Source organism: Anolis sagrei, chromosome 1 (assembly GCF_037176765.1).
Source record: "Anolis sagrei isolate rAnoSag1 chromosome 1, rAnoSag1.mat, whole genome shotgun sequence".
NCBI lineage: Eukaryota > Metazoa > Chordata > Lepidosauria > Squamata > Dactyloidae > Anolis > Anolis sagrei.
This window is the reverse complement of record NC_090021.1, coordinates 182,626,289-182,653,700: the sequence shown is the minus strand read 5'-3', so window position 1 is coordinate 182,653,700 and position 27,412 is coordinate 182,626,289. Positions and strand designations below refer to the sequence as shown.

The 27,412-nt window shown below is 45.7% G+C and overlaps 1 protein-coding gene across 1 annotated transcript in view; it reads right to left on the bottom strand.

Moving 5' to 3' along the window:
- The window catches only part of STAT4 (signal transducer and activator of transcription 4), a 79,473-nt gene that overhangs the window by 38,658 nt on the left and 13,403 nt on the right, over positions 1 to 27,412 (bottom strand). Inside the window, exons 7-8 of the mRNA XM_067470800.1 lie at positions 26,970 to 27,055; positions 22,311 to 22,462 (exon numbers count right to left, since the gene is read on the bottom strand). Of these exons, the coding sequence (XP_067326901.1) occupies positions 22,311 to 22,462; positions 26,970 to 27,055 (238 nt within the window). The remainder of the gene's footprint in view (positions 1 to 22,310; positions 22,463 to 26,969; positions 27,056 to 27,412) is intronic.

Below are 27,412 nucleotides of genomic sequence, written 5' to 3'. Positions count from 1 at the left end.
AGAGCAGTGGTTGGGTTCCAGTGGCTGAAGAGGAAGCAAGAAGTCATCTAAGCTCAAGGTGAGACTTGTCTCTTAGAGTGCGCTAGAAAACTAAGCATTTTGTTGTCTGTCGTTGTTTACAGGCCTCCTGGGGAGAGCTCCAGTGGTTTAGTTCCAGTGGCCCAAGAGGAAGCAAGAAGGCATCATAGCACTCTATGTCTCAGAGTTCACTCAAAAGCTAAGTGTTTGTTTGACTCTTGTTGTTTAAAGGCATTCTGGGCTGGGGTGAGAAGTTGGTTCTAGTGGCTGAAGGAGAGGCAGAGCCATTTTAGCTCGACGTGAGAAAGCTAATTTTTCTTCGTGTATTCCGTGAAATGCGCACCTATGGGTTTTCCCCTGCGCCTGCGCAGCAATCCGGACATTCTAAGATTTAATGATTTTTTTAAATGATTATTTTAAATGATTATTCTGCTGACACGGAAGCCCCGCCCATGTCCCCGCCCCCTTGGCGTATCTGCCGCGGCGTGCGGCTTCTGGCCAGTTCCTTTTTCCGCGCCAAACAGGCAGCATCTCTCGGACTTCGCTCTTCGACTACAGATTCTCTGACCATTGGATTGTTTTTCTTCGATTAACTACCTTCTCGTCTCCTGGACACGGACCGGCTCGACTACTCTCTCTCTCTAACAGGCTAGATGTCTTCCCTTTACTTTAAAAACTGCTCGGCCTGCGGGGCTACCCTCCCCAAGGCCGATAGCCCGCATGGCACATTATGGAGTCTACACGAGTGTCTACCAGACCCTACTCTGGAATAAAATCTCTCCATATCTAGACCTATTACCACCAGCTGACCAACCGCTGGCTAAGGCCTTTTCGCAAGAAGCCCTGTTGTTGGCCAAACTACAAAAAGACCTAGCAAAAAATACAGCCGACACTTCAGGCAAACTCATTACGGGCTCTGTTGCTCTCAGACGCCATGCATGGCTAAGAGCTGCGATTCTTTCTCAATCACAACGTGCCCTCATTGAAAACCTCCCTATGGATGAGGCGGGCCTGTTTAATCCTGAGACTGACTCTCAACTTGAGCACTCTCACAAAATGAAACAAACTGTTTACAAGTATGATCAACAACCATACCCCTACCAACGCCAAAGATGGGGCTCTTACTATTACCGCCCCCAATTCTACAACAGGCCCTACAACACCTCCTTTTATAGGGGCAGACAAAGACCTTACGCCCCAGCTACAGCCGCAAGACATCCGTCTCTTCCTTCCAGAGGTCAGTACCGTGGTACCAGACCTCCCAATAACAATAAACGTCGTTTTTGACACACCTTCACTTGACACTCCCCCCCCCCACTCTTCCACTTACATACCTGAACAGACTTCATCACTTTCTTCCACAATGGCAATCCATAACTACAGACACCTGGGTCCTCGATATAGTGGACAGGGGATATGCAATAGAGTTTGATACATACCCGCCAGTTGGCACTGTCCTTCTCACTCAACTCTCCCAAGCAATTTGGGAGGAAATAAAGTCCCTCCTTGATAAAGGAGCTATCTCTGCCACTCCTTCACATGCATCCAACACCTGCTTCTATTCTCGATACTTCCTGGTAGACAAGAGAGATGGTGGCCTCCGCCCCATCCTCGATCTCCGTAGACTCAACACCTTCATCACACCACGCAAGTTCCGTATGGTCACCCTACCTAACATCCTCCCTTTCATTCCTGAAAACTCGTGGTTAGCAACAGTGGACCTACGAGACGCATATTTCCATATCTCAATTAGACCATCGCACCGCAGGTTTCTCACCTTCGCGGTTCAAGATACACATTTCTCCTTCAATTCACTCCCGTTCGGTTTGTCCACGGCACCCAGAGTATTTACGAAGTGCATGGCCGTCATAGCCGCACATCTCCGTCAACAAGGCGTCACGGTTTTTCCGTACTTTGATGACTGGATGCTTTGCTCTTCTTCAAGGTCCAAATTGTGCAAAGGTATTCACTACACCTTATCTCTTTTGCAGGTCCTTGGGCTGGTTATAAACCAGGACAAATCCCATCTTCAACCGACGCAACGCATCCAATTTATCGGAGCTATCTTGGACACCACGCTCCAAAGGGCGTTCCTCCCGGAAGACCGGTTCCTCAACCTCCAACAAACTATTATTACCTTACAACATTCCCAACAGGCCTCGGCTTGGGCTATCCAGTCCATCCTTTGACACATGTCCTCTACCACAAATGTGACCCCATTCGCTCGCCTCCGGATGCGGCCCCTTCAAAACCCTCTCTGTGACTCACAGTCCCGGATTCTTTATCCACCTCACTCCGTTCTCCACTCCCTCACATGGTGGACAAAGGCGCACAATGTTCGCTTGGGGATGCCATTCAATCAACCTCGCCCCTCCGCATCCCTCACAACAGACGCCTCCAACTCGGGCTGGGGGGCACATCTCAAGGGATTCCAGGTCAGCGGTCACTGGTCCCACAGGACCAGAAATTCCACATCAATGCTCTCGAAATGATAGCGGTGGAAAAAGCCCTTCGGGCCTTCGCCCGAATTATATCCAACCGCATGGTCCAGATAGTGACAGACAACACTGCGGTCAAATACTACATAAACAAGCAGGGGGGAACAAGATCACAGACACTCCTTTCAATTGCCACACGTATCTGGGAATGGTGCATTCAACACAATGTCCTTCTCACAGCCATCCACCTCCCGGGGCAGGACAACATCTTAGCAGACTCCCTGAGCAGGACAACAAAAAACAACCACGAGCGACACCTCCACCCAACACAATTCAAACTCATAACACGCAAATGGGGCACTCCCAGGATAGACCTCTTCGCCTCCCCACTGAACACCCATTGCCCTCTCTACTGCGCAAGGCTCCGCCCTCATGCATCCCCAGGTTGCCTCGGAGACGCCTTCCTGTTCCGCTGGACACCAGGCCTCCTCTACATCTCCCCCCTCCCTCTCCTGTCCCCGGTGATAGCCAAAATAATCCAAGACAACTCGGACTGCATTCTAATCACCCCGTGGTGGCCACGCCAACATTGGTTCACCCCACTCCTCCTACTTTCCAACAGTCAGTTCCTCAAACTCAACCCAACCCCGGACCTCCTCACAGTGGAGAACGGGTTGGTGCTTCACCCAGACGTCCAATCCCTCCGCCTAACGGCGTGGAGGATCACACCTCAATAAATGTGTCTGAGGCAGTATCCCGTATACTCCTCGCCGCCCACAAACCTAACACTAAAAAGTCATACAACTATAAATGGTCCCTCTTTACAGCTTTCGCAAGATCAGCGGGACACAACCCCACTACAGCACCTATCCCAGTAGTGTTGGACTTTCTGGTGCACCTCTCCGACAAATGCTCCTCCCTCTCATCTGTCAAATGCTACCTAGCAGCCATTTCATCCTTTCGAAGACAAGCTGGCTTGCCGTCCCTTTTTCAAAGCCACCTGGTTCAGTTGTTTTTAAAGGGATACAAAAATGTCCACCCTCCTACCTCCCTTCCCCCTCCCCAATGGAGCTTAGAGTTAGTACTATCCCAGTTGTCAAAACCACCTTTTGAGCCCATGGCCTCCAATGATATCTCTCACCTTTCCTGGAAAACAGCATTCCTGGTGGCCATCACCTCCGCCAGGAGAAGCAGTGAGCTCACGGCTCTTCGCTCAGACCCACCTTACATTAGGTTCCATGATGACAAGCTCGTTCTCCGTACCGACGTCACGTTTCTCCCAAAAGTGGTTTCCCATTTTCATATGTCACAAGACATCATTATACCAGCCTTCTTTACAAACCCAACCTCCCCGTTGGAGGTGACCCTTCACTCCCTTGATGTTAAAAGAGCACTGTCGTTTTACTTACACAGGACATCCTCTTATAGGAAGTCTCCTAAACTCTTTCTAAAGTATAGGAAAGACACTCTAGGCTACCCTGTGTCCTCACAAGGGTTGGCTTTCTGGATCGTTTCAATGATCCGCCTAGCCTACCAATTGGCAGGAAAAGAGCCACCATCTCACCTGGTGGCCCACTCCACCTGATCGGTCTCTACCTCCCAAGCTTTTTTGCGAGGGGTTCCACTGGATCAGATCTGCAGAGCAGCTACGTGGTCTACGCCTTCCACGTTTGCCTCTCACTACACAGTGGACATACAAGCCAAGAAAGATGCCGCTTTCGGCAGAGCAGTTCTCTTTTCCTGTGTGGCATGACCCACCTCCAGGTCAGTAGCTTGCTATTTCACCCATAGGTGCACATTTCACGGAATACACGTAGAAAAAATAAAGGTTGCTTACCTGTAACCGTATTTCTTCGAGTGTTATTCCGTGAAATTCGCACGGCCCGCCTGCCCTCCCCTCTGTCATGCCTTGCCTGGCTGCTGTTTAGCGCTGGGGAACTGGCCAGAAGCCGCACGTTGCGGCAGATACGCCAAGGGGGCAGGGACATGGGCGGGGCTTCCGTGTCTGCGGAATAATAATTAAAAATAATCATTTAAAAATTCATTAAATCTTAGAATGCCCGGATTGCTGCGCAGGCGCAGGGGAAAACCCATAGGTGCGAATTTCACGGGATAACACTCGAAGAAATGCGGTTATAGGTAAGCAACCTTTATTTGTTTGTTTTCCTCCAGTTTATTACAGGCTTTCGGGGGCAGAGCAGAGATTGGGTTCCAGTGGCTGAAGAGGAAGCAAGAAGTAATCTGAACTCAAGGTGAGACTTGTCCCTAAAAAACTAAGCATTTTGTTGTCTGTTGTTGTTTACAGGTCTCCTGAGGAGAGCTCAGGTGGCTTCGTTCCATTGGCCCAAGAGGAAGCAAGAAGGCATCGTAGCACTCTATGTCTCAGAGTTCACTCAAAAGCTAAGTGTTTGTTTGACTCTTGTTGTTTAAAGGCATTCTGGACTGCGGTGAGAAGTTGGTTCTAGTGGCTGAAGGAAAGGCAGAGCCATCTTAGATCGACGTGAGAAAGCTAATTGTTTGTTTCCCTCCGGGATAACACTCGAAGAAATGCGGTTACAGGTAAGCAACCTTTATTTGTTTGTTTTCCTCCAGTTTATTACAGGCTTTCGGGGGCAGAGCAGAGATTGGGTTCCAGTGGCTGAAGAGGAAGCAAGAAGTAATCTAAACTCAAGGTGAGACTTGTCCCTAAAAAACTAAGCATTTTGTTGTCTGTTGTTGTTTACAGGCCTCCTGGGGAGAGCTCCAGTGGTTTAGTTTCAGTGGCCCAAGAGGAAGCAAGAAGGCATCATAGCACTCTATGTCTCAGAGTTCACTCCAAAGCTAAGTGTTTGTTTGACTCTTGTTGTTTAAAGGCATTCTGGGCTGGGGTGAGAAGTTGGTTCTAGTGGCTGAAGGAGAGGCAGAGCCATCTTACCTCGATGTCAGAAAGCTAATTGTTTGTTTTCCTACAGTTTATTACAGGTTTTCGGGGGCAGAGCCTTCTTAGCTCGACGTGAGAAACCTAATTGTTTGTGTCCCTCCTGTTTATTACAGGCTTTCTACGGGCAGAGCAGTGGTTGGGTTCCAATGGCTGAAGAGGAAGCAAGAAGTCATCTAAGCTCAAGGTGAGACTTGTCTCTTAGAGTGCCCTAGAAAACTAAACATTTTGTTGTCTGTTGTTGTTTACAGGCCTCCTGAGGAGAGCTCAGGTGGTTTAGTTCCATTGGCCCAAGAGGAAGCAAGAAGGCATCATAGCACTCTATGTCTCAGAGTTCACTCAAAAGCTAAGTGTTTGTTTGACTCTTGTTGTTTAAAGGCATTCTGGGCTGGGGTGAGAAGTTGGTTCTAGTGGCTGAAGGAGAGGCAGAGCCATCTTACCTCTATGTCAGAAAGCTAATTGTTTGTTTTCCTCCAGTTTATTACAGGCTTTCGGGGGCAGAGCAGAGATTGGGTTGCAGTGGCTGAAGAGGAAGCAAGAAGTCATCTAAGCTCAAGGTGAGACTTGTCTCTTAGAGTGCCCTAGAAAACTAAGCATTTTCTTGTCTGTTGTTGTTTACAGGCCTCCTGAAGAGAGCTCAGGTGGCTTCGTTCCATTGGCCCAAGAGGAAGCAAGAAGGCATCGTAGCACTCTATGTCTCAGAGTTCAATCAAAAGCTAAGTGTTTGTTTGACTCTTGTTGTTTAAAGGCATTCTGTGCTGGGGTGAGAAGTTGGTTCTAGTGGCTGAAGGAGAGGCAGAGCCAATTTACCTCGATGTCAGAAAGCTAATTGTTTGTTTTCCTCCAGTTTATTACAGGCTTTCGGGGGCAGAGCAGAGATTGGGTTGCAGTGGCTGAAGAGGAAGCAAGAAGTCATCTAAGCTCAAGGTGAGACTTGTCTCTTAGAGTGCCCTAGAAAACTAAGCATTTTCTTGTCTGTTGTTGTTTACAGGCCTCCTGAAGAGAGCTCAGGTGGCTTCGTTCCATTGGCCCAAGAGGAAGCAAGAAGGCATCGTAGCACTCTATGTCTCAGAGTTCAATCAAAAGCTAAGTGTTTGTTTGACTCTTGTTTAAAGGCATTCTGTGCTGGGGTGAGAAGTTGGTTCTAGTGGCTGAAGGAGAGGCAGAGCCATCTTGGCTCGATATCAGAAAGCTAATTGTTTGTTTTCCTACAGTTTATTACAGGCTTCCGGGGGCAGAGCAGTGGTTGGGTTCCAGTGGCTGAAGAGGAAGCAAGAAGTCATCTAAGCTCAAGGTGAGACTTGTCTCTTAGAGTGCCCTAGAAAACTAAACATTTTGTTGTCTGTTGTTGTTTACAGGCCTCCTGAGGAGAGCTCAGGTGGTTTAGTTCCATTGGCCCAAGAGGAAGCAAGAAGGCATCATAGCACTCTATGTCTCAGAGTTCACTCAAAAGCTAAGTGTTTGTTTGACTCTTGTTGTTTAAAGGCATTCTGGGCTGGGGTGAGAAGTTGGTTCTAGTGGCTGAAGGAGAGGCAGAGCCATCTTACTTCGATGTCAGAAAGCGAATTGATTGTTTTCCTACAGTTTATTACAGGCTTTCGGGGGCAGAGCAGAGATTGGGTTCCAGTGGCTGAAGAGGAAGCAAGAAGTCATCTTAGCTCAAGGTGAGACTTGTCTCTTAGAGTGCCCTAGAAAACTAAGCATTTTCTTGTCTGTTGTTGTTTACAGGCCTCCTGGGGAGAGGTCCAGTGGTTTAGTTCCAGTGGCCCAAGAGTAAGCAAGAAGGCATCATAGCACTGTATGTCTCAGAGTTCACTCAAAAGCTAAGTGTTTGTTTGACTCTTGTTGTTTAAAGGCATTCTGGGCTGGGGTGAGAAGTTGGTTCTAGTGGCTGAAGGAGAGGCAGAGCCATCTTACTTCGATGTCAGAAAGCGAATTGTTTGTTTTCCTACAGTTTATTACAGGCTTTCGGGGGCAGAGCAGAGATTGGGTTCCAGTGGCTGAAGAGGAAGCAAGAAGTCATCTTAGCTCAAGGTGAGACTTGTCTCTTAGAGTGCCCTAGAAAACTAAGCATTTTCTTGTCTGTTGTTGTTTACAGGCCTCCTGGGGAGAGGTCCAGTGGTTTAGTTCCAGTGGCCCAAGAGTAAGCAGGAAGGCATCATAGCACTGTATGTCTCAGAGTTCACTCAAAAGCTAAGTGTTTGTTTGACTCTTGTTGTTTGAAGGCATTCTGGGCTGGGGTGAGAAGTTGGTTCTAGTGGCTGAAGGAGAGGCAGAGCCAATTTACCTCGATGTCAGAAAGCTAATTGTTTGTTTTCCTCCAGTTTATTACAGGCTTTCGGGGGCAGAGCAGAGATTGGGTTGCAGTGGCTGAAGAGGAAGCAAGAAGTCATCTTAGCTCAAGGTGAGACTTGTCTCTTAGAGTGCCCTAGAAAACTAAGCATTTTCTTGTCTGTTGTTGTTTACAGGCCTCCTGAAGAGAGCTCAGGTGGCTTCGTTCCATTGGCCCAAGAGGAAGCAAGAAGGCATCGTAGCACTCTATGTCTGAGAGTTCACTCAAAAGCTAAGTGTTTGTTTGACTCTTGTTGTTTAAAGGCATTCTGGGCTGGGGTGAGAAGTTGGTTCTAGTGGCTGAAGGAGAGGCAGAGCCATCTTACTTCGATGTCAGAAAGCGAATTGATTGTTTTCCTACAGTTTATTACAGGCTTTCGGGGGCAGAGCAGAGATTGGGTTCCAGTGGCTGAAGAGGAAGCAAGAAGTCATCTTAGCTCAAGGTGAGACTTGTCTCTTAGAGTGCCCTAGAAAACTAAGCATTTTCTTGTCTGTTGTTGTTTACAGGCCTCCTGGGGAGAGGTCCAGTGGTTTAGTTCCAGTGGCCCAAGAGTAAGCAAGAAGGCATCATAGCACTGTATGTCTCAGAGTTCACTCAAAAGCTAAGTGTTTGTTTGACTCTTGTTGTTTAAAGGCATTCTGGGCTGGGGTGAGAAGTTGGTTCTAGTGGCTGAAGGAGAGGCAGAGCCATCTTACTTCGATGTCAGAAAGCGAATTGTTTGTTTTCCTACAGTTTATTACAGGCTTTCGGGGGCAGAGCAGAGATTGGGTTCCAGTGGCTGAAGAGGAAGCAAGAAGTCATCTTAGCTCAAGGTGAGACTTGTCTCTTAGAGTGCCCTAGAAAACTAAGCATTTTCTTGTCTGTTGTTGTTTACAGGCCTCCTGGGGAGAGGTCCAGTGGTTTAGTTCCAGTGGCCCAAGAGTAAGCAGGAAGGCATCATAGCACTGTATGTCTCAGAGTTCACTCAAAAGCTAAGTGTTTGTTTGACTCTTGTTGTTTGAAGGCATTCTGGGCTGGGGTGAGAAGTTGGTTCTAGTGGCTGAAGGAGAGGCAGAGCCAATTTACCTCGATGTCAGAAAGCTAATTGTTTGTTTTCCTCCAGTTTATTACAGGCTTTCGGGGGCAGAGCAGAGATTGGGTTGCAGTGGCTGAAGAGGAAGCAAGAAGTCATCTTAGCTCAAGGTGAGACTTGTCTCTTAGAGTGCCCTAGAAAACTAAGCATTTTCTTGTCTGTTGTTGTTTACAGGCCTCCTGAAGAGAGCTCAGGTGGCTTCGTTCCATTGGCCCAAGAGGAAGCAAGAAGGCATCGTAGCACTCTATGTCTGAGAGTTCACTCAAAAGCTAAGTGTTTGTTTGACTCTTGTTGTTTAAAGGCATTCTGGGCTGGGGTGAGAAGTTGGTTCTAGTGGCTGAAGGAGAGGCAGAGCCATCTTACTTCGATGTCAGAAAGCGAATTGATTGTTTTCCTACAGTTTATTACAGGCTTTCGGGGGCAGAGCAGAGATTGGGTTCCAGTGGCTGAAGAGGAAGCAAGAAGTCATCTTAGCTCAAGGTGAGACTTGTCTCTTAGAGTGCCCTAGAAAACTAAGCATTTTCTTGTCTGTTGTTGTTTACAGGCCTCCTGGGGAGAGGTCCAGTGGTTTAGTTCCAGTGGCCCAAGAGTAAGCAAGAAGGCATCATAGCACTGTATGTCTCAGAGTTCACTCAAAAGCTAAGTGTTTGTTTGACTCTTGTTGTTTAAAGGCATTCTGGGCTGGGGTGAGAAGTTGGTTCTAGTGGCTGAAGGAGAGGCAGAGCCATCTTACTTCGATGTCAGAAAGCGAATTGTTTGTTTTCCTACAGTTTATTACAGGCTTTCGGGGGCAGAGCAGAGATTGGGTTCCAGTGGCTGAAGAGGAAGCAAGAAGTCATCTTAGCTCAAGGTGAGACTTGTCTCTTAGAGTGCCCTAGAAAACTAAGCATTTTCTTGTCTGTTGTTGTTTACAGGCCTCCTGGGGAGAGGTCCAGTGGTTTAGTTCCAGTGGCCCAAGAGTAAGCAGGAAGGCATCATAGCACTGTATGTCTCAGAGTTCAATCAAAAGCTAAGTGTTTGTTTGACTCTTGTTTAAAGGCATTCTGTGCTGGGGTGAGAAGTTGGTTCTAGTGGCTGAAGGAGAGGCAGAGCCATCTTGGCTCGATATCAGAAAGCTAATTGTTTGTTTTCCTACAGTTTATTACAGGCTTCCGGGGGCAGAGCAGAGATTGGGTTGCAGTGGCTGAAGAGGAAGCAAGAAGTCATCTTAGCTCAAGGTGAGACTTGTCTCTTAGAGTGCCCTAGAAAACTAAGCATTTTCTTGTCTGTTGTTGTTTACAGGCCTCCTGAAGAGAGCTCAGGTGGCTTCGTTCCATTGGCCCAAGAGGAAGCAAGAAGGCATCGTAGCACTCTATGTCTGAGAGTTCACTCAAAAGCTAAGTGTTTGTTTGACTCTTGTTGTTTAAAGGCATTCTGGACTGGGGTGAGAAGTTGGTTCTAGTGGCTGAAGGAGAGGCAGAGCCATCTTAGATCGACGTGAGAAAGCTAATTGTTTGTTTCCCTCCTGTTTATTACAGGCTTTCTGCAGGCAGAGCAGTGGTTGGGTTCCAGTGGCTGAAGAGGAAGCAAGAAGTCATCTAAGCTCAAGGTGAGACTTGTCTCTTAGAGTGCCCTAGAAAACTAAGCATTTTCTTGTCTGTTGTTGTTTACAGGCCTCCTGAAGAGAGCTCAGGTGGCTTCGTTCCATTGGCCCAAGAGGAAGCAAGAAGGCATCGTAGCACTCTATGTCTCAGAGTTCAATCAAAAGCTAAGTGTTTGTTTGACTCTTGTTGTTTAAAGGCATTCTGTGCTGGGGTGAGAAGTTGGTTCTAGTGGCTGAAGGAGAGGCAGAGCCAATTTACCTCGATGTCAGAAAGCTAATTGTTTGTTTTCCTCCAGTTTATTACAGGCTTTCGGGGGCAGAGCAGAGATTGGGTTGCAGTGGCTGAAGAGGAAGCAAGAAGTCATCTAAGCTCAAGGTGAGACTTGTCTCTTAGAGTGCCCTAGAAAACTAAGCATTTTCTTGTCTGTTGTTGTTTACAGGCCTCCTGAAGAGAGCTCAGGTGGCTTCGTTCCATTGGCCCAAGAGGAAGCAAGAAGGCATCGTAGCACTCTATGTCTCAGAGTTCAATCAAAAGCTAAGTGTTTGTTTGACTCTTGTTTAAAGGCATTCTGTGCTGGGGTGAGAAGTTGGTTCTAGTGGCTGAAGGAGAGGCAGAGCCATCTTGGCTCGATATCAGAAAGCTAATTGTTTGTTTTCCTACAGTTTATTACAGGCTTCCGGGGGCAGAGCAGTGGTTGGGTTCCAGTGGCTGAAGAGGAAGCAAGAAGTCATCTAAGCTCAAGGTGAGACTTGTCTCTTAGAGTGCCCTAGAAAACTAAACATTTTGTTGTCTGTTGTTGTTTACAGGCCTCCTGAGGAGAGCTCAGGTGGTTTAGTTCCATTGGCCCAAGAGGAAGCAAGAAGGCATCATAGCACTCTATGTCTCAGAGTTCACTCAAAAGCTAAGTGTTTGTTTGACTCTTGTTGTTTAAAGGCATTCTGGGCTGGGGTGAGAAGTTGGTTCTAGTGGCTGAAGGAGAGGCAGAGCCATCTTACTTCGATGTCAGAAAGCGAATTGATTGTTTTCCTACAGTTTATTACAGGCTTTCGGGGGCAGAGCAGAGATTGGGTTCCAGTGGCTGAAGAGGAAGCAAGAAGTCATCTTAGCTCAAGGTGAGACTTGTCTCTTAGAGTGCCCTAGAAAACTAAGCATTTTCTTGTCTGTTGTTGTTTACAGGCCTCCTGGGGAGAGGTCCAGTGGTTTAGTTCCAGTGGCCCAAGAGTAAGCAAGAAGGCATCATAGCACTGTATGTCTCAGAGTTCACTCAAAAGCTAAGTGTTTGTTTGACTCTTGTTGTTTAAAGGCATTCTGGGCTGGGGTGAGAAGTTGGTTCTAGTGGCTGAAGGAGAGGCAGAGCCATCTTACTTCGATGTCAGAAAGCGAATTGTTTGTTTTCCTACAGTTTATTACAGGCTTTCGGGGGCAGAGCAGAGATTGGGTTCCAGTGGCTGAAGAGGAAGCAAGAAGTCATCTTAGCTCAAGGTGAGACTTGTCTCTTAGAGTGCCCTAGAAAACTAAGCATTTTCTTGTCTGTTGTTGTTTACAGGCCTCCTGGGGAGAGGTCCAGTGGTTTAGTTCCAGTGGCCCAAGAGTAAGCAGGAAGGCATCATAGCACTGTATGTCTCAGAGTTCACTCAAAAGCTAAGTGTTTGTTTGACTCTTGTTGTTTGAAGGCATTCTGGGCTGGGGTGAGAAGTTGGTTCTAGTGGCTGAAGGAGAGGCAGAGCCAATTTACCTCGATGTCAGAAAGCTAATTGTTTGTTTTCCTCCAGTTTATTACAGGCTTTCGGGGGCAGAGCAGAGATTGGGTTGCAGTGGCTGAAGAGGAAGCAAGAAGTCATCTTAGCTCAAGGTGAGACTTGTCTCTTAGAGTGCCCTAGAAAACTAAGCATTTTCTTGTCTGTTGTTGTTTACAGGCCTCCTGAAGAGAGCTCAGGTGGCTTCGTTCCATTGGCCCAAGAGGAAGCAAGAAGGCATCGTAGCACTCTATGTCTGAGAGTTCACTCAAAAGCTAAGTGTTTGTTTGACTCTTGTTGTTTAAAGGCATTCTGGGCTGGGGTGAGAAGTTGGTTCTAGTGGCTGAAGGAGAGGCAGAGCCATCTTACTTCGATGTCAGAAAGCGAATTGATTGTTTTCCTACAGTTTATTACAGGCTTTCGGGGGCAGAGCAGAGATTGGGTTCCAGTGGCTGAAGAGGAAGCAAGAAGTCATCTTAGCTCAAGGTGAGACTTGTCTCTTAGAGTGCCCTAGAAAACTAAGCATTTTCTTGTCTGTTGTTGTTTACAGGCCTCCTGGGGAGAGGTCCAGTGGTTTAGTTCCAGTGGCCCAAGAGTAAGCAAGAAGGCATCATAGCACTGTATGTCTCAGAGTTCACTCAAAAGCTAAGTGTTTGTTTGACTCTTGTTGTTTAAAGGCATTCTGGGCTGGGGTGAGAAGTTGGTTCTAGTGGCTGAAGGAGAGGCAGAGCCATCTTACTTCGATGTCAGAAAGCGAATTGTTTGTTTTCCTACAGTTTATTACAGGCTTTCGGGGGCAGAGCAGAGATTGGGTTCCAGTGGCTGAAGAGGAAGCAAGAAGTCATCTTAGCTCAAGGTGAGACTTGTCTCTTAGAGTGCCCTAGAAAACTAAGCATTTTCTTGTCTGTTGTTGTTTACAGGCCTCCTGGGGAGAGGTCCAGTGGTTTAGTTCCAGTGGCCCAAGAGTAAGCAGGAAGGCATCATAGCACTGTATGTCTCAGAGTTCACTCAAAAGCTAAGTGTTTGTTTGACTCTTGTTGTTTGAAGGCATTCTGGGCTGGGGTGAGAAGTTGGTTCTAGTGGCTGAAGGAGAGGCAGAGCCAATTTACCTCGATGTCAGAAAGCTAATTGTTTGTTTTCCTCCAGTTTATTACAGGCTTTCGGGGGCAGAGCAGAGATTGGGTTGCAGTGGCTGAAGAGGAAGCAAGAAGTCATCTTAGCTCAAGGTGAGACTTGTCTCTTAGAGTGCCCTAGAAAACTAAGCATTTTCTTGTCTGTTGTTGTTTACAGGCCTCCTGAAGAGAGCTCAGGTGGCTTCGTTCCATTGGCCCAAGAGGAAGCAAGAAGGCATCGTAGCACTCTATGTCTGAGAGTTCACTCAAAAGCTAAGTGTTTGTTTGACTCTTGTTGTTTAAAGGCATTCTGGGCTGGGGTGAGAAGTTGGTTCTAGTGGCTGAAGGAGAGGCAGAGCCATCTTACTTCGATGTCAGAAAGCGAATTGATTGTTTTCCTACAGTTTATTACAGGCTTTCGGGGGCAGAGCAGAGATTGGGTTCCAGTGGCTGAAGAGGAAGCAAGAAGTCATCTTAGCTCAAGGTGAGACTTGTCTCTTAGAGTGCCCTAGAAAACTAAGCATTTTCTTGTCTGTTGTTGTTTACAGGCCTCCTGGGGAGAGGTCCAGTGGTTTAGTTCCAGTGGCCCAAGAGTAAGCAAGAAGGCATCATAGCACTGTATGTCTCAGAGTTCACTCAAAAGCTAAGTGTTTGTTTGACTCTTGTTGTTTAAAGGCATTCTGGGCTGGGGTGAGAAGTTGGTTCTAGTGGCTGAAGGAGAGGCAGAGCCATCTTACTTCGATGTCAGAAAGCGAATTGTTTGTTTTCCTACAGTTTATTACAGGCTTTCGGGGGCAGAGCAGAGATTGGGTTCCAGTGGCTGAAGAGGAAGCAAGAAGTCATCTTAGCTCAAGGTGAGACTTGTCTCTTAGAGTGCCCTAGAAAACTAAGCATTTTCTTGTCTGTTGTTGTTTACAGGCCTCCTGGGGAGAGGTCCAGTGGTTTAGTTCCAGTGGCCCAAGAGTAAGCAGGAAGGCATCATAGCACTGTATGTCTCAGAGTTCAATCAAAAGCTAAGTGTTTGTTTGACTCTTGTTTAAAGGCATTCTGTGCTGGGGTGAGAAGTTGGTTCTAGTGGCTGAAGGAGAGGCAGAGCCATCTTGGCTCGATATCAGAAAGCTAATTGTTTGTTTTCCTACAGTTTATTACAGGCTTCCGGGGGCAGAGCAGAGATTGGGTTGCAGTGGCTGAAGAGGAAGCAAGAAGTCATCTTAGCTCAAGGTGAGACTTGTCTCTTAGAGTGCCCTAGAAAACTAAGCATTTTCTTGTCTGTTGTTGTTTACAGGCCTCCTGAAGAGAGCTCAGGTGGCTTCGTTCCATTGGCCCAAGAGGAAGCAAGAAGGCATCGTAGCACTCTATGTCTGAGAGTTCACTCAAAAGCTAAGTGTTTGTTTGACTCTTGTTGTTTAAAGGCATTCTGGACTGGGGTGAGAAGTTGGTTCTAGTGGCTGAAGGAGAGGCAGAGCCATCTTAGATCGACGTGAGAAAGCTAATTGTTTGTTTCCCTCCTGTTTATTACAGGCTTTCTGCAGGCAGAGCAGTGGTTGGGTTCCAGTGGCTGAAGAGGAAGCAAGAAGTCATCTAAGCTCAAGGTGAGACTTGTCTCTTAGAGTGCCCTAAAAAACTAAGCATTTTGTTGTCTGTCGTTGTTTACAGGCCTCCTGGGGAGAGCTCCAGTGGTTTAGTTCCAGTGGCCCAAGAGGAAGCAAGAAGGCATCATAGCACTCTATGTCTCAGAGTTCACTCAAAAGCTAAGTGTTTGTTTGACTCTTGTTGTTTAAAGGCATTCTGGGCTGGGGTGAGAAGTTGGTTCTAGTGGCTGAAGGAGAGGCAGAGCCATTTTAGCTCGACGTGAGAAAGCTAATTTTTCTTCGTGTATTCCGTGAAATGCGCACCTATGGGTTTTCCCCTGCGCCTGCGCAGCAATCCGGACATTCTAAGATTTAATGATTTTTTTAAATGATTATTTTAAATGATTATTCTGCTGACACGGAAGCCCCGCCCATGTCCCCGCCCCCTTGGCGTATCTGCCGCGGCGTGCGGCTTCTGGCCAGTTCCTTTTTCCGCGCCAAACAGGCAGCATCTCTCGGACTTCGCTCTTCGACTACAGATTCTCTGACCATTGGATTGTTTTTCTTCGATTAACTACCTTCTCGTCTCCTGGACACGGACCGGCTCGACTACTCTCTCTCTCTAACAGGCTAGATGTCTTCCCTTTACTTTAAAAACTGCTCGGCCTGCGGGGCTACCCTCCCCAAGGCCGATAGCCCGCATGGCACATTATGGAGTCTACACGAGTGTCTACCAGACCCTACTCTGGAATAAAATCTCTCCATATCTAGACCTATTACCACCAGCTGACCAACCGCTGGCTAAGGCCTTTTCGCAAGAAGCCCTGTTGTTGGCCAAACTACAAAAAGACCTAGCAAAAAATACAGCCGACACTTCAGGCAAACTCATTACGGGCTCTGTTGCTCTCAGACGCCATGCATGGCTAAGAGCTGCGATTCTTTCTCAATCACAACGTGCCCTCATTGAAAACCTCCCTATGGATGAGGCGGGCCTGTTTAATCCTGAGACTGACTCTCAACTTGAGCACTCTCACAAAATGAAACAAACTGTTTACAAGTATGATCAACAACCATACCCCTACCAACGCCAAAGATGGGGCTCTTACTATTACCGCCCCCAATTCTACAACAGGCCCTACAACACCTCCTTTTATAGGGGCAGACAAAGACCTTACGCCCCAGCTACAGCCGCAAGACATCCGTCTCTTCCTTCCAGAGGTCAGTACCGTGGTACCAGACCTCCCAATAACAATAAACGTCGTTTTTGACACACCTTCACTTGACACTCCCCCCCCCCCACTCTTCCACTTACATACCTGAACAGACTTCATCACTTTCTTCCACAATGGCAATCCATAACTACAGACACCTGGGTCCTCGATATAGTGGACAGGGGATATGCAATAGAGTTTGATACATACCCGCCAGTTGGCACTGTCCTTCTCACTCAACTCTCCCAAGCAATTTGGGAGGAAATAAAGTCCCTCCTTGATAAAGGAGCTATCTCTGCCACTCCTTCACATGCATCCAACACCTGCTTCTATTCTCGATACTTCCTGGTAGACAAGAGAGATGGTGGCCTCCGCCCCATCCTCGATCTCCGTAGACTCAACACCTTCATCACACCACGCAAGTTCCGTATGGTCACCCTACCTAACATCCTCCCTTTCATTCCTGAAAACTCGTGGTTAGCAACAGTGGACCTACGAGACGCATATTTCCATATCTCAATTAGACCATCGCACCGCAGGTTTCTCACCTTCGCGGTTCAAGATACACATTTCTCCTTCAATTCACTCCCGTTCGGTTTGTCCACGGCACCCAGAGTATTTACGAAGTGCATGGCCGTCATAGCCGCACATCTCCGTCAACAAGGCGTCACGGTTTTTCCGTACCTTGATGACTGGATGCTTTGCTCTTCTTCAAGGTCCAAATTGTGCAAAGATATTCACTACACCTTATCTCTTTTGCAGGTCCTTGGGCTGGTTATAAACCAGGACAAATCCCATCTTCAACCGACGCAACGCATCCAATTTATCGGAGCTATCTTGGACACCACGCTCCAAAGGGCGTTCCTCCCGGAAGACCGGTTCCTCAACCTCCAACAAACTATTATTACCTTACAACATTCCCAACAGGCCTCGGCTTGGGCTATCCAGTCCATCCTTGGACACATGTCCTCTACCACAAATGTGACCCCATTCGCTCGCCTCCGGATGCGGCCCCTTCAAAACTGGTTCATCAGAACCTTCGACCCTCTCTGTGACTCACAGTCCCGGATTCTTTATCCACCTCACTCCGTTCTCCACTCCCTCACATGGTGGACAAAGGCGCATAGTCCAGATAGTGACAGACAACACTGCGGTCAAATACTACATAAACAAGCAGGGGGGAACAAGATCACAGACACTCCTTTCAATTGCCACACGTATCTGGGAATGGTGCATTCAACACAATGTCCTTCTCACAGCCATCCACCTCCCCGGGGCAGGACAACATCTTAGCAGACTCCCTGAGCAGGACAACAAAAAACAACCACGAGCGACACCTCCACCCAACACAATTCAAACTCATAACACGCAAATGGGGCACTCCCAGGATAGACCTCTTCGCCTCCCCACTGAACACCCATTGCCCTCTCTACTGCGCAAGGCTCCGCCCTCATGCATCCCCAGGTTGCCTCGGAGACGCCTTCCTGTTCCGCTGGACACCAGGCCTCCTCTACATCTCCCCCCTCCCTCTCCTGTCCCCGGTGATAGCCAAAATAATCCAAGACAACTCGGACTGCATTCTAATCACCCCGTGGTGGCCACGCCAACATTGGTTCACCCCACTCCTCCTACTTTCCAACAGTCAGTTCCTCAAACTCAACCCAACCCCGGACCTCCTCACAGTGGAGAACGGGTTGGTGCTTCACCCAGACGTCCAATCCCTCCGCCTAACGGCGTGGAGGATCACACCTCAATAAATGTGTCTGAGGCAGTATCCCGTATACTCCTCGCCGCCCACAAACCTAACACTAAAAAGTCATACAACTATAAATGGTCCCTCTTTACAGCTTTCGCAAGATCAGCGGGACACAACCCCACTACAGCACCTATCCCAGTAGTGTTGGACTTTCTGGTGCACCTCTCCGACAAATGCTCCTCCCTCTCATCTGTCAAATGCTACCTAGCAGCCATTTCATCCTTTCGAAGACAAGCTGGCTTGCCGTCCCTTTTTCAAAGCCACCTGATTCAGTTGTTTTTAAAGGGATACAAAAATGTCCACCCTCCTACCTCCCTTCCCCCTCCCCAATGGAGCTTAGAGTTAGTACTATCCCAGTTGTCAAAACCACCTTTTGAGCCCATGGCCTCCAATGATATCTCTCACCTTTCCTGGAAAACAGCATTCCTGGTGGCCATCACCTCCGCCAGGAGAAGCAGTGAGCTCACGGCTCTTCGCTCAGACCCACCTTACATTAGGTTCCATGATGACAAGCTCGTTCTCCGTACCGACGTCACGTTTCTCCCAAAAGTGGTTTCCCATTTTCATATGTCACAAGACATCATTATACCAGCCTTCTTTACAAACCCAACCTCCCCGTTGGAGGTGACCCTTCACTCCCTTGATGTTAAAAGAGCACTGTCGTTTTACTTACACAGGACATCCTCTTATAGGAAGTCTCCTAAACTCTTTTTAAAGTATAGGAAAGACACTCTAGGCTACCCTGTGTCCTCACAAGGGTTGGCTTTCTGGATCGTTTCAACGATCCGCCTAGCCTACCAATTGGCAGGAAAAGAGCCACCATCTCACCTGGTGGCCCACTCCACTTGATCGGTCTCTACCTCCCAAGCTTTTTTGCGAGGGGTTCCACTGGATCAGATCTGCAGAGCAGCTACGTGGTCTACGCCTTCCACGTTTGCCTCTCACTACAAATTGGACATACAAGCCAAGAAATATGCCACTTTCGGCAGAGCAGTTCTCTTTTCCTGTGTGGCATGACCCACCTCCAGGTCAGTAGCTTGCTATTTCACCCATAGGTGCACATTTCACGGAATACACGAAGAAAAAATAAAGGTTGCTTACCTGTAACCGTATTTCTTCGAGTGTTATTCCGTGAAATTCGCACGACCCGCCAGTTCTCCCCTCTATCATGCCTTGCCTGGCTGCTGTTTAGCGCTGGGGAACTGGCCAGAAGCCGCACGTTGCGGCAGATACGCCAAGAGGGCGGGGACATGGGCGGGGCTTCCGTGTCCGTGGAATAATCATTAAAAATAATCATTTAAAAATTCATTAAATCTTAGAATGCCCGGATTGCTGCGCAGGCGCAGGGGAAAACCCATAGGTGCGAATTTTACGGAATAACACTCGAAGAAATACGGTTACAGGTAAGCAACCTTTATTTGTTTGTTTTCCAAAAGCTAAATGTTTGTTTGACTCTTGATGTTTAAAGGCATTCTGGGCTGGGTGAGAAGTTGGTTCTAGTGGCTGAAGGAGAGGCAGAGCCATCTTAGATCAATGTCAGAAATGTAATTGTTTGTTTCCCTCCAGTTTATTACAGGCTTTCGGGGGCAGAGCAGAGATTGGGTTCCAGTGGCTGAAGAGGAAGCAAGAAGTCATCTTAGCTCAAGGTGAGACTTGTCTCTTAGAGTGCCCTAGAAAACTAAGCATTTTGTTGTCTGTTGTTGTTTACAGGCCTCCTGGGGAGATCTCCAGTGGTTTAGTTCCAGTGGAGCCAGGAATGCAGCAGCCAGAAATGCAAAATCACCTCAGCATCGCAGAAGAAAGTGTAGGAGAGAGCGGGAAAGAGAAAGGCAGCGGTCAGCAGCCTGAAGAGGACTGAAATCACATCAGCATTCAAAAAAGAAAAACTGCAGGAGGGAGAGAGGAAGGTGGAGAAGACTCGTGGCCATTTCGTGAGGAGGGAGGTCGTCCCTCGAAGATGCCAGCAGGTCATCCATCGAGACTGGAGGACAGCGGAGAAGAAGCAGAGAGGGGAAAAGGAGAAGAATTCCTTGCACCATCAAAAATGGACAGTGGTCTGGACATTTGGTCCAATAGAAGCCAGACTGAGTTTAAACTGTGAGACATTGTGTTTAAACGATTGTACATTGCCCAAAAGAACACTTATGTCAAGAGAAGAATGTGGAACTGTGTGGGGGTGTATTGGTCTGCTGTAATTTGAGACTGGGTATCAGGGAAAGGAGAATTGGAATTGGGTAAAAGAAAAAGCAAAAACCTTATTCTCTACAAGGGCCAGACCAAATAACACATTGCGTAAAAAAAGTGTTAATGTAGAAAGGTAATGTATGTGTAATGTAGTGTAATATTTTAAAAATGGTTACCCTGTTTTATTGGAGACTTGTAAAATGTATGGTGTCATTACAAACTGTATATGTTTCATACAACAGATATAAGGTATAAATATATTATATTGAAGTGTGATAGGTATGTAAGTTTTGCAATAGGCAATGAATATTTACAAAGTCACTGTATAAATATAGAAATGTTTAGATAGATTGTTTATAAGAAAAATGTTAGAGATGTGAGACTTTGATATTGCATACATGGATGATATTGGATAACTGATCAAAATATGGTTTGTATATAGTTATATGATGTTGATATTATCCAAATTATTTTTGACCATTCTAGTTGGTAGAAAAGTCAAAAATAACCCCTATGGGTTGGGAGGTGTGACGATGTGTAAGTTTTATCCTTTGGTTATGTGTAGTTTGGACAGTGGTTTAGGGATGGTAAGTATGTAAGATTATGTTTTGTTGGAGAGGGTGGCTTGGCGTTAGCTGAGTTGCCATAGCAACAGGGGCGGAGCCAACTGCCTCTTCAGGAAGCAGCTGTTTTAAAAAGTCAGTCAGTACGCCGGCGAGCTACTGAGTGGACTGAATCTCTTGGTGGGGATTCAGGGAATGTGTCTGTAGCCAGTGTGCTATAGGGAAAGACTGAATTTCTTGGTGGAGATTCAGGGAATCAATTGCTGACCAAAGTGGTTGCAGAGAAGGACCCGGTACAGGGGGTTGTTGATTCTGAATTAAGAATCAAGGTTTGGTAGGGTTTGAGCCTGTTGTGCCAGCTGTGAAACCTTTTGAAGTGTTTGCCTGAGATTACTCATGAAACCTTTCCAATGTAACCATCAAGATTTGTGCCTCTTTTGAAGAACAGTTATACATTGTTATACTCCTGTTAAAATAAACTTGTTACTGTTTTCCTCAAGCCTTGCCTGATACAGTTTCTCCTAAGTTGAACAGCCTGCAATAGTAAAGTCAAGCCAAGAAAGTAAACGCTACACTATCAAGTGAATAAAACCTTCTGTAATTAACAGTCCCTTTATAAAATAGCTCCTAGGTTGATATTGATCGTTGCCCGGCTTCCCTCATAGATTAGGTGGCAGTGGGTGCTTTACCACGCGCACCTTCACAATTGGTGGCATTCGGTGGCATTAAAACGGTCATCGTTACAATTGGTGGCAGCAGTTTAACCACTCCTTCACAGTGAGCAGTTGGTTCTAGTGGCTGAAGGAGAGGCAGAGCCATCTTAGATCGACGTTAGAAAGCTAAGTGTTTGTTTCCCTCCTGTTTATTACAGACTTTCTTTGGGCAGAGCCAGTGGTTGGGTTCCAGTGGCTGTAGAGGAAGCAAGTAGTTATCTTAGCTCAAGGTGGGACTCATCTGTTAGAAAGCTATGTGATTGCCTGTTTTTGTTTAAAGGCTTTCTGGATGCAGAGCTAGCAGTCGAGTCGTAGTAGTGGAAGAAGAAGCAGGAAAGCATCTTACCTTGAGGTAAGCCTTGTCTCTTGGAATGCCCTCTACGATTCTATTAATCCAGTTTAAAGCAGATAATCTGTATTTTATGGCAATGTAGCTGCAGCCTGACTATTTCTGTGATAAAATGAGTCTTGCGCTTCAGAGCAACGAGACACATTGAACATCATATCTAGAATAGCCATCAAATTTCAACTATGGAATATAGAAAGCAAGCAGGCAAATGAGAACCTCAAATTGTATATTTGTATGTGGTGGAAAGGGAGGACTTCTAATGTCTTATGCTTAAACCTGCATCAAAAGAAACATAGATACAAATGTAATACTGAGGTTGGGATCTGCTTTGAATCTGATACTTAATGAGCATGGCAGAGGTTTCAGGCATGGTGTATTGATAGCAAATTGTGGAGGTTCAACCCCAGCTCCCTCCCCCATTCACCCTTCTCCTTTTGAAGAATCTTCTTTCACAAATAGCACATGATGTCTGCTAAAGTGATATTCTAAAGATTTCAATGGCTGTTGGTGTTCAATCAACAATGTCATCCCTTATGTGCTTTCAAGTCGTTTCAGACTTAAGTTGACCCTAAGCGAGGGCCGGGTAAATGACCTTAGAGGGCCGTATCCGGCCCCCAGGCCTTAGTTTGAGGACCCCTGCCTTAAATGCTCAAATGAAATGTTTACTATAAATGTTGGCCTTGGGGGAAAGCAGCAACACACAAGCAACACACTTCCTGTTGTTCTTCATGCAGAAACTGGAGTGAAAAATTTACCAGTTTTGTAGCTGATCAAGCCCACTGTGCAAAGGACCTCCGATGCAGGCAATTTGCTGCCGCCTCTTCCAATCCAGTAATTCTTCCATCAGCATGTTATTCACAAAGCCTTCAATTTCCTTTATTATTTGTTCCACTTTACCAAGAATCTCCTGAAAGAATTGAGCATTGCATTACAAACATTTAAGAATTAAGTTTCCCTTTAAAAAAAATACAGATTGATATGTTGTGCCTTGTTCTTGTAGCATTAAGACTAATTTTACAAAGGATTTTGTAATCTACAGTAGAGTCTTGCTTATCCAACCTTCACTCATCCAACATTCTGTATTATCCAGTGCAGTCTGTCTCCCACCCAGATCCACAGCTTTTTCAATACATTGCGATGTTTTGGTGCTAAATTCGTAAATACAGTATTTACTACATAACGTTACCGTGTATTGAACTGCTTTTTCTATCGATTCATTTAAAAACATGTTTTGGTGCTTAATTTGTAAAATCATAATGTAGACTTTTCCTTAATCCTTATTATCCAACATTTTTGCTTATCTAACATTCTGCCGGCCCATTTATGTTGGATAAGCGAGACTCTACTGCAGGGGTCCTCAAACTTTTTAAACTGTTGGAGGGCTGGATTATAATTTGAAGAAAAGAAATATGAATGCATTCCTACGTACACTGCACATGTCTTATTTGTAGTGCAAAAAACACTCATGTTAATACAATAATTAACATGAAGAACAATTTTAACAAATATAAACTTATTATTTCAATGGGAAGTGTGGGCCTGCTTTTGCATGATGTGATAGGATTGTTGATGTTGTGTGCTTTCAAGTTGACCCTGAGCGAGGGCTGGGTAAATGATCTTGGAGGGCCTTATCTGGCCCTTGGGCTTTAGTTTGAGGACCCCTGCTCTACTCTACGTATATTTGCAAGAGCTTCAATAAGTACTTATTGTATTCCTGGTTAAAAGTGAACTTTTGATTTTCTGAGAGCAATAGCATTAGCTCTTTCAGTAGAGAAAAGCTTCCTGGAACATGGGATATTAAATAAGCATTATTGCTTAGCTGTTCTTATATCTAATTCACATTCAAGGGAAGTGATTCCCATAATTGTAGTAGTTATGTGCTTTCAAATCATTTTTGACTTACGGGTTTTCTGGGTTGAGAATGTGTCACTCACATGGTTCACAGAGTGGCAGGCCAATGCTCAAACCACTCTTATCACATTGTTGATCACAATTGTTTATTTTACTTTATTCTTCTGTCAACATCCCCTATGTCAAAATACACCAAGATCTGTAATGGAGCCACTGCATACTCATATTACTTCAATATTTAATGGAGTTAGCAATGGAACGTTGCACCATTCTCCATTCTGCTTCTCAGCCCATCTGTCCTGATTCCAATGCCATGGACCTTTTGTGGCTATTGAGCATGCTTGGTCCTCACTTTGCTGTTTTGAAGTTTGGCCACTTTTATTTGTTTTTTGATCCACTTCTGCAAACTGTTGGGTTTTCGTAACTTTCTTTTGCGTGGCTGGTGATGCTTTCTTTACAAAAGCGCTCAATTCTGAACAGTGTATGTGGAGAGAATGATTTCCATTGCTTAGTATTATCTCTTATTTAAATCTGTGGGGAAGTTTAAAGTGCAATATCTAGCTTTTATGAGCAAAGGAAATAATTGAGTCTGATGAGCCTTTTGGTATAGTGGAGAGAAGGTGTCAGATCTCTACTAGTAGAAAACGGTTCCTGTTTACATATGGCCACAAAGCCCACAAGAAAGAAAGGCAATTCTGCACTTACCCCCTAGATTCCTCGCTGCATAGGCATGTGTATCATGACAATGTAAGGCTGTATTCTTGAACATGCTCACTAATGCAAAAGCCTCAGTGAAGACAGTGAGTCTTCCAAACACACATAGGTTTCAACTGCACAGACATTTGTTTGAGATAGAAGGAGTGGTGGTCCCAATCAGGCCTGTAGCCAGGATTTCGTTTCGGGGGGGGGGGGGGGGGGGGCTGAATTTTTTCAGGGGGGGTTTCGGGAGGGGCTGAGTCTCGGGGGGTGGGGGCTGAGTCTGAGTAAAAGAGGGTCTAGCCTAGCAAACCTTTTGTATCATTACCTCAATACCCCCATGCATATGGGATATATTGAGTATGGTGATCAGATCATGATATGAATAAACATAACAGTTTAAATAATGCACCAGTAAGGCCTTTTTGCGAACCACCATGAGAATTTCGGGGGGGGGGGGTGTGAAGCCCCTCAAGCTCCCCCCCCCCCCCCGGCTACATGCCTGGTCCCAATGCACCCTTGGCCCAGTTGAGCCACCCAGGCACCAAAACCTCTCTAGGAACAATCTCAGACAGAACCAGCAGCTTACCCCAGAATATCTGGGTAAGTGTTGACATACTCTGTCGATTTTAAACTATTTATGAGGGATGTCATAAGAATGATGGATTAGATCTCTGGATGCTGCTCCAAGCTATCTACAGAAAGGCCAAATTAAAATTAAAATAAAATGAAAGTGAAAAATGTGTATGTGATGGAGGTATCCACTTACACAAACAGGATATAGTTCCAAGTGCTGAGAAGCCTCCAGAGGCAGTCCCTCAACTGACATTGCAGGTTAGAGTGAGTACCGTGAACATGGATCCCAGATGTTGCAATGTCCTCCCCAAGCACTACGGCCTACAACTCAAGGAATGCTTTCATTCGGAGACAATTTCATCCTAGATTTGATGTGTTTCCTCCACCACAGGCAGGTATTCCAGGGTTCCTTGTGTTGAATTTGCATGACCCCACCCACTGCCTCTTCCTTAACCCTTTCCTACGGTACACAGTAAACAGAGAAATTGACCAACAACTGAACAGACTGGAGGGGTTTGGGGGACTGGTTCAACAGTATGGAAGTTGTAGTACACCCTGCATCAAGGCACAGCACTATGACCCCTCTGATAACACTGTTCAACGGAGAAAAAGTTGCGGGCCTGAAAATAGCTGTTCTTTTATTATTTTGGGGTGCTGAAAATGAAAATGACATTTAAAAATGTATATTGGCTCTAGTTTTTATGATATAAGCAATCACGTGATCACGAATGGTTGGAAAAATGCATGTTGCGACTTACACTATGGAAGATTCTAGAATACTCTAGATGATGCAGTATTAGTGCCGTGTGCAAAAGCCAGAAAGCCCTATATAAGGCCAGACTTTTGAACGGTGAGGGTCAGGCAGTTGAAGACTGAGACAGTATCGTTAAACATCGTTCTACATTGTTCTTTTTACTGTAGTTATGCCTCGCACGTGTGTAAATAAAGCACTATGGAAAAAAGATATCAAGGTAAATGGACTCCGTCAATGCTGTCAGACTATTGCTGGAGCATTGTGAGAGACAATCCTTTCCTTGAATACAAAAGAAAAGTCAAGAGAAGCAAACAGGATAGAAACTAAAGTCACGATTCAAGCGACATTTAAACTTTCAGACTTTTCAACTGCATTAGGCCTACTAATATAGTTTCTTGCTGCACAAACATAAACAATAGACTAATTAAATAAATATTTCTCATGTATAAACTATTGACAATATAATTTGACTAAAATTTAGTAAATATTCACGGTTTATATACATACAGTAAGGTTAGGCGCATTATCATAATGTTAACGAATTACCTATTGTGGATAAAATTGAAATAGCTGTTGCATAAAAGCCAGAGCCAATTAACACATTTAATTATTATATTTGAATTCAGCATGTTAAATTTATTAAGAAACGGCACATTTTGTTTCCGTAACTGAGAAAAACTGAAAATTTGTAGAACAGTGTAATGGACCTGGACTATATTTGGCATACAGTACCCCCCCCCCCCAACCCCATGACCAGGTTTTGGGGAAATTGACCTTGATTTATAGGACTGAAACTGTGGCCTCCAGCAACAATGGACCAGGGCCAAGCTTGGCATTAAGAGGCCCCATGACCAAGTGAACATACTGCAGGGGTTTGGGGGGAAATGACCTTAATTTTGGGAGTTGTAGTTCACCTGCATCCTGAGAACACCCAGCCAAGCTGACGATGGATCTGGACCATACTTGGTGCACAGACCTAACATGGCCAACTGTGCATATAGGCCTGGTTTGGAGAGGGTTGACCCACGGTTCTGGGAACTGTAATTCACCCACACTGATGTATTTTCTGTTGGGAGCAAAGAGTGGCTTTTCCCTAATGGTTTTACTAATTAACTAAACCTAACTCCCCAAAACAAGCAAAACCTTTTTAAAATCAGCTGGGCACCGCCGGGTACCCAAGCTTGTAACAAAAAGGAAAACGTTGTCATTATTGTGGTTGTGGTCCTGCTTGGGATGTTGACATCATTCTAGTTTGCCCGGTTACTTGGCATTTTCAGGCTCTTTGGAATTTCTTTCTTTTTATGGCACATCTATGCTGAGCATGTAATCCAATTTGAAGCTTCAACGTGGATGCCACCAGGTAAATCAAGATCTTTTAAGTATATCAAAGTTAGGAGACAGTCTTAATGCGCTTCTGCAAGCCCTAAATCTAAACCATATCACATAGTGAAAACGACTCTGTAGCATGGAATGTGCTTTGTCTGTAATGCAAAAGAGCAGGAGGGATGTTACAAAATATATAAAAATAGCAACCCACCTTTCGCCTGTAGTCTAAGGTGTTGAATATTCCCTGCAACATCAACATCTCCTGCTTCATGGCAGCACTGTTTTTCTCATTCTGTTCTGAAAGGGAACATAAAAGAGTAGTTGTGCAGAAGGAAGGAAGAAAATCCCAAAATATGTCAATAGGAAAGTGTGTGGGAGAATTTCCATAGAATCCACATTGTCTATGTATACTTATTTTGTGCCATTTCTTGTCATTGTCAGCATGTTTTTTTTTTTAAAAAAAATACAAATCCACACTGCAAACAAGGCTTTCTACTTACACATCAGTACTTACAAATGCAAGCTCATTATAACTAAACTTAAATGTGTTACAAAAACTACAAGTGAGGTGGGGGAAACGTGTGGCCTTCCAACAACAGCAGTTCCTATGATCTTGCATCATTGGCTACGATGCATAGAGTGGATGGTAGCATT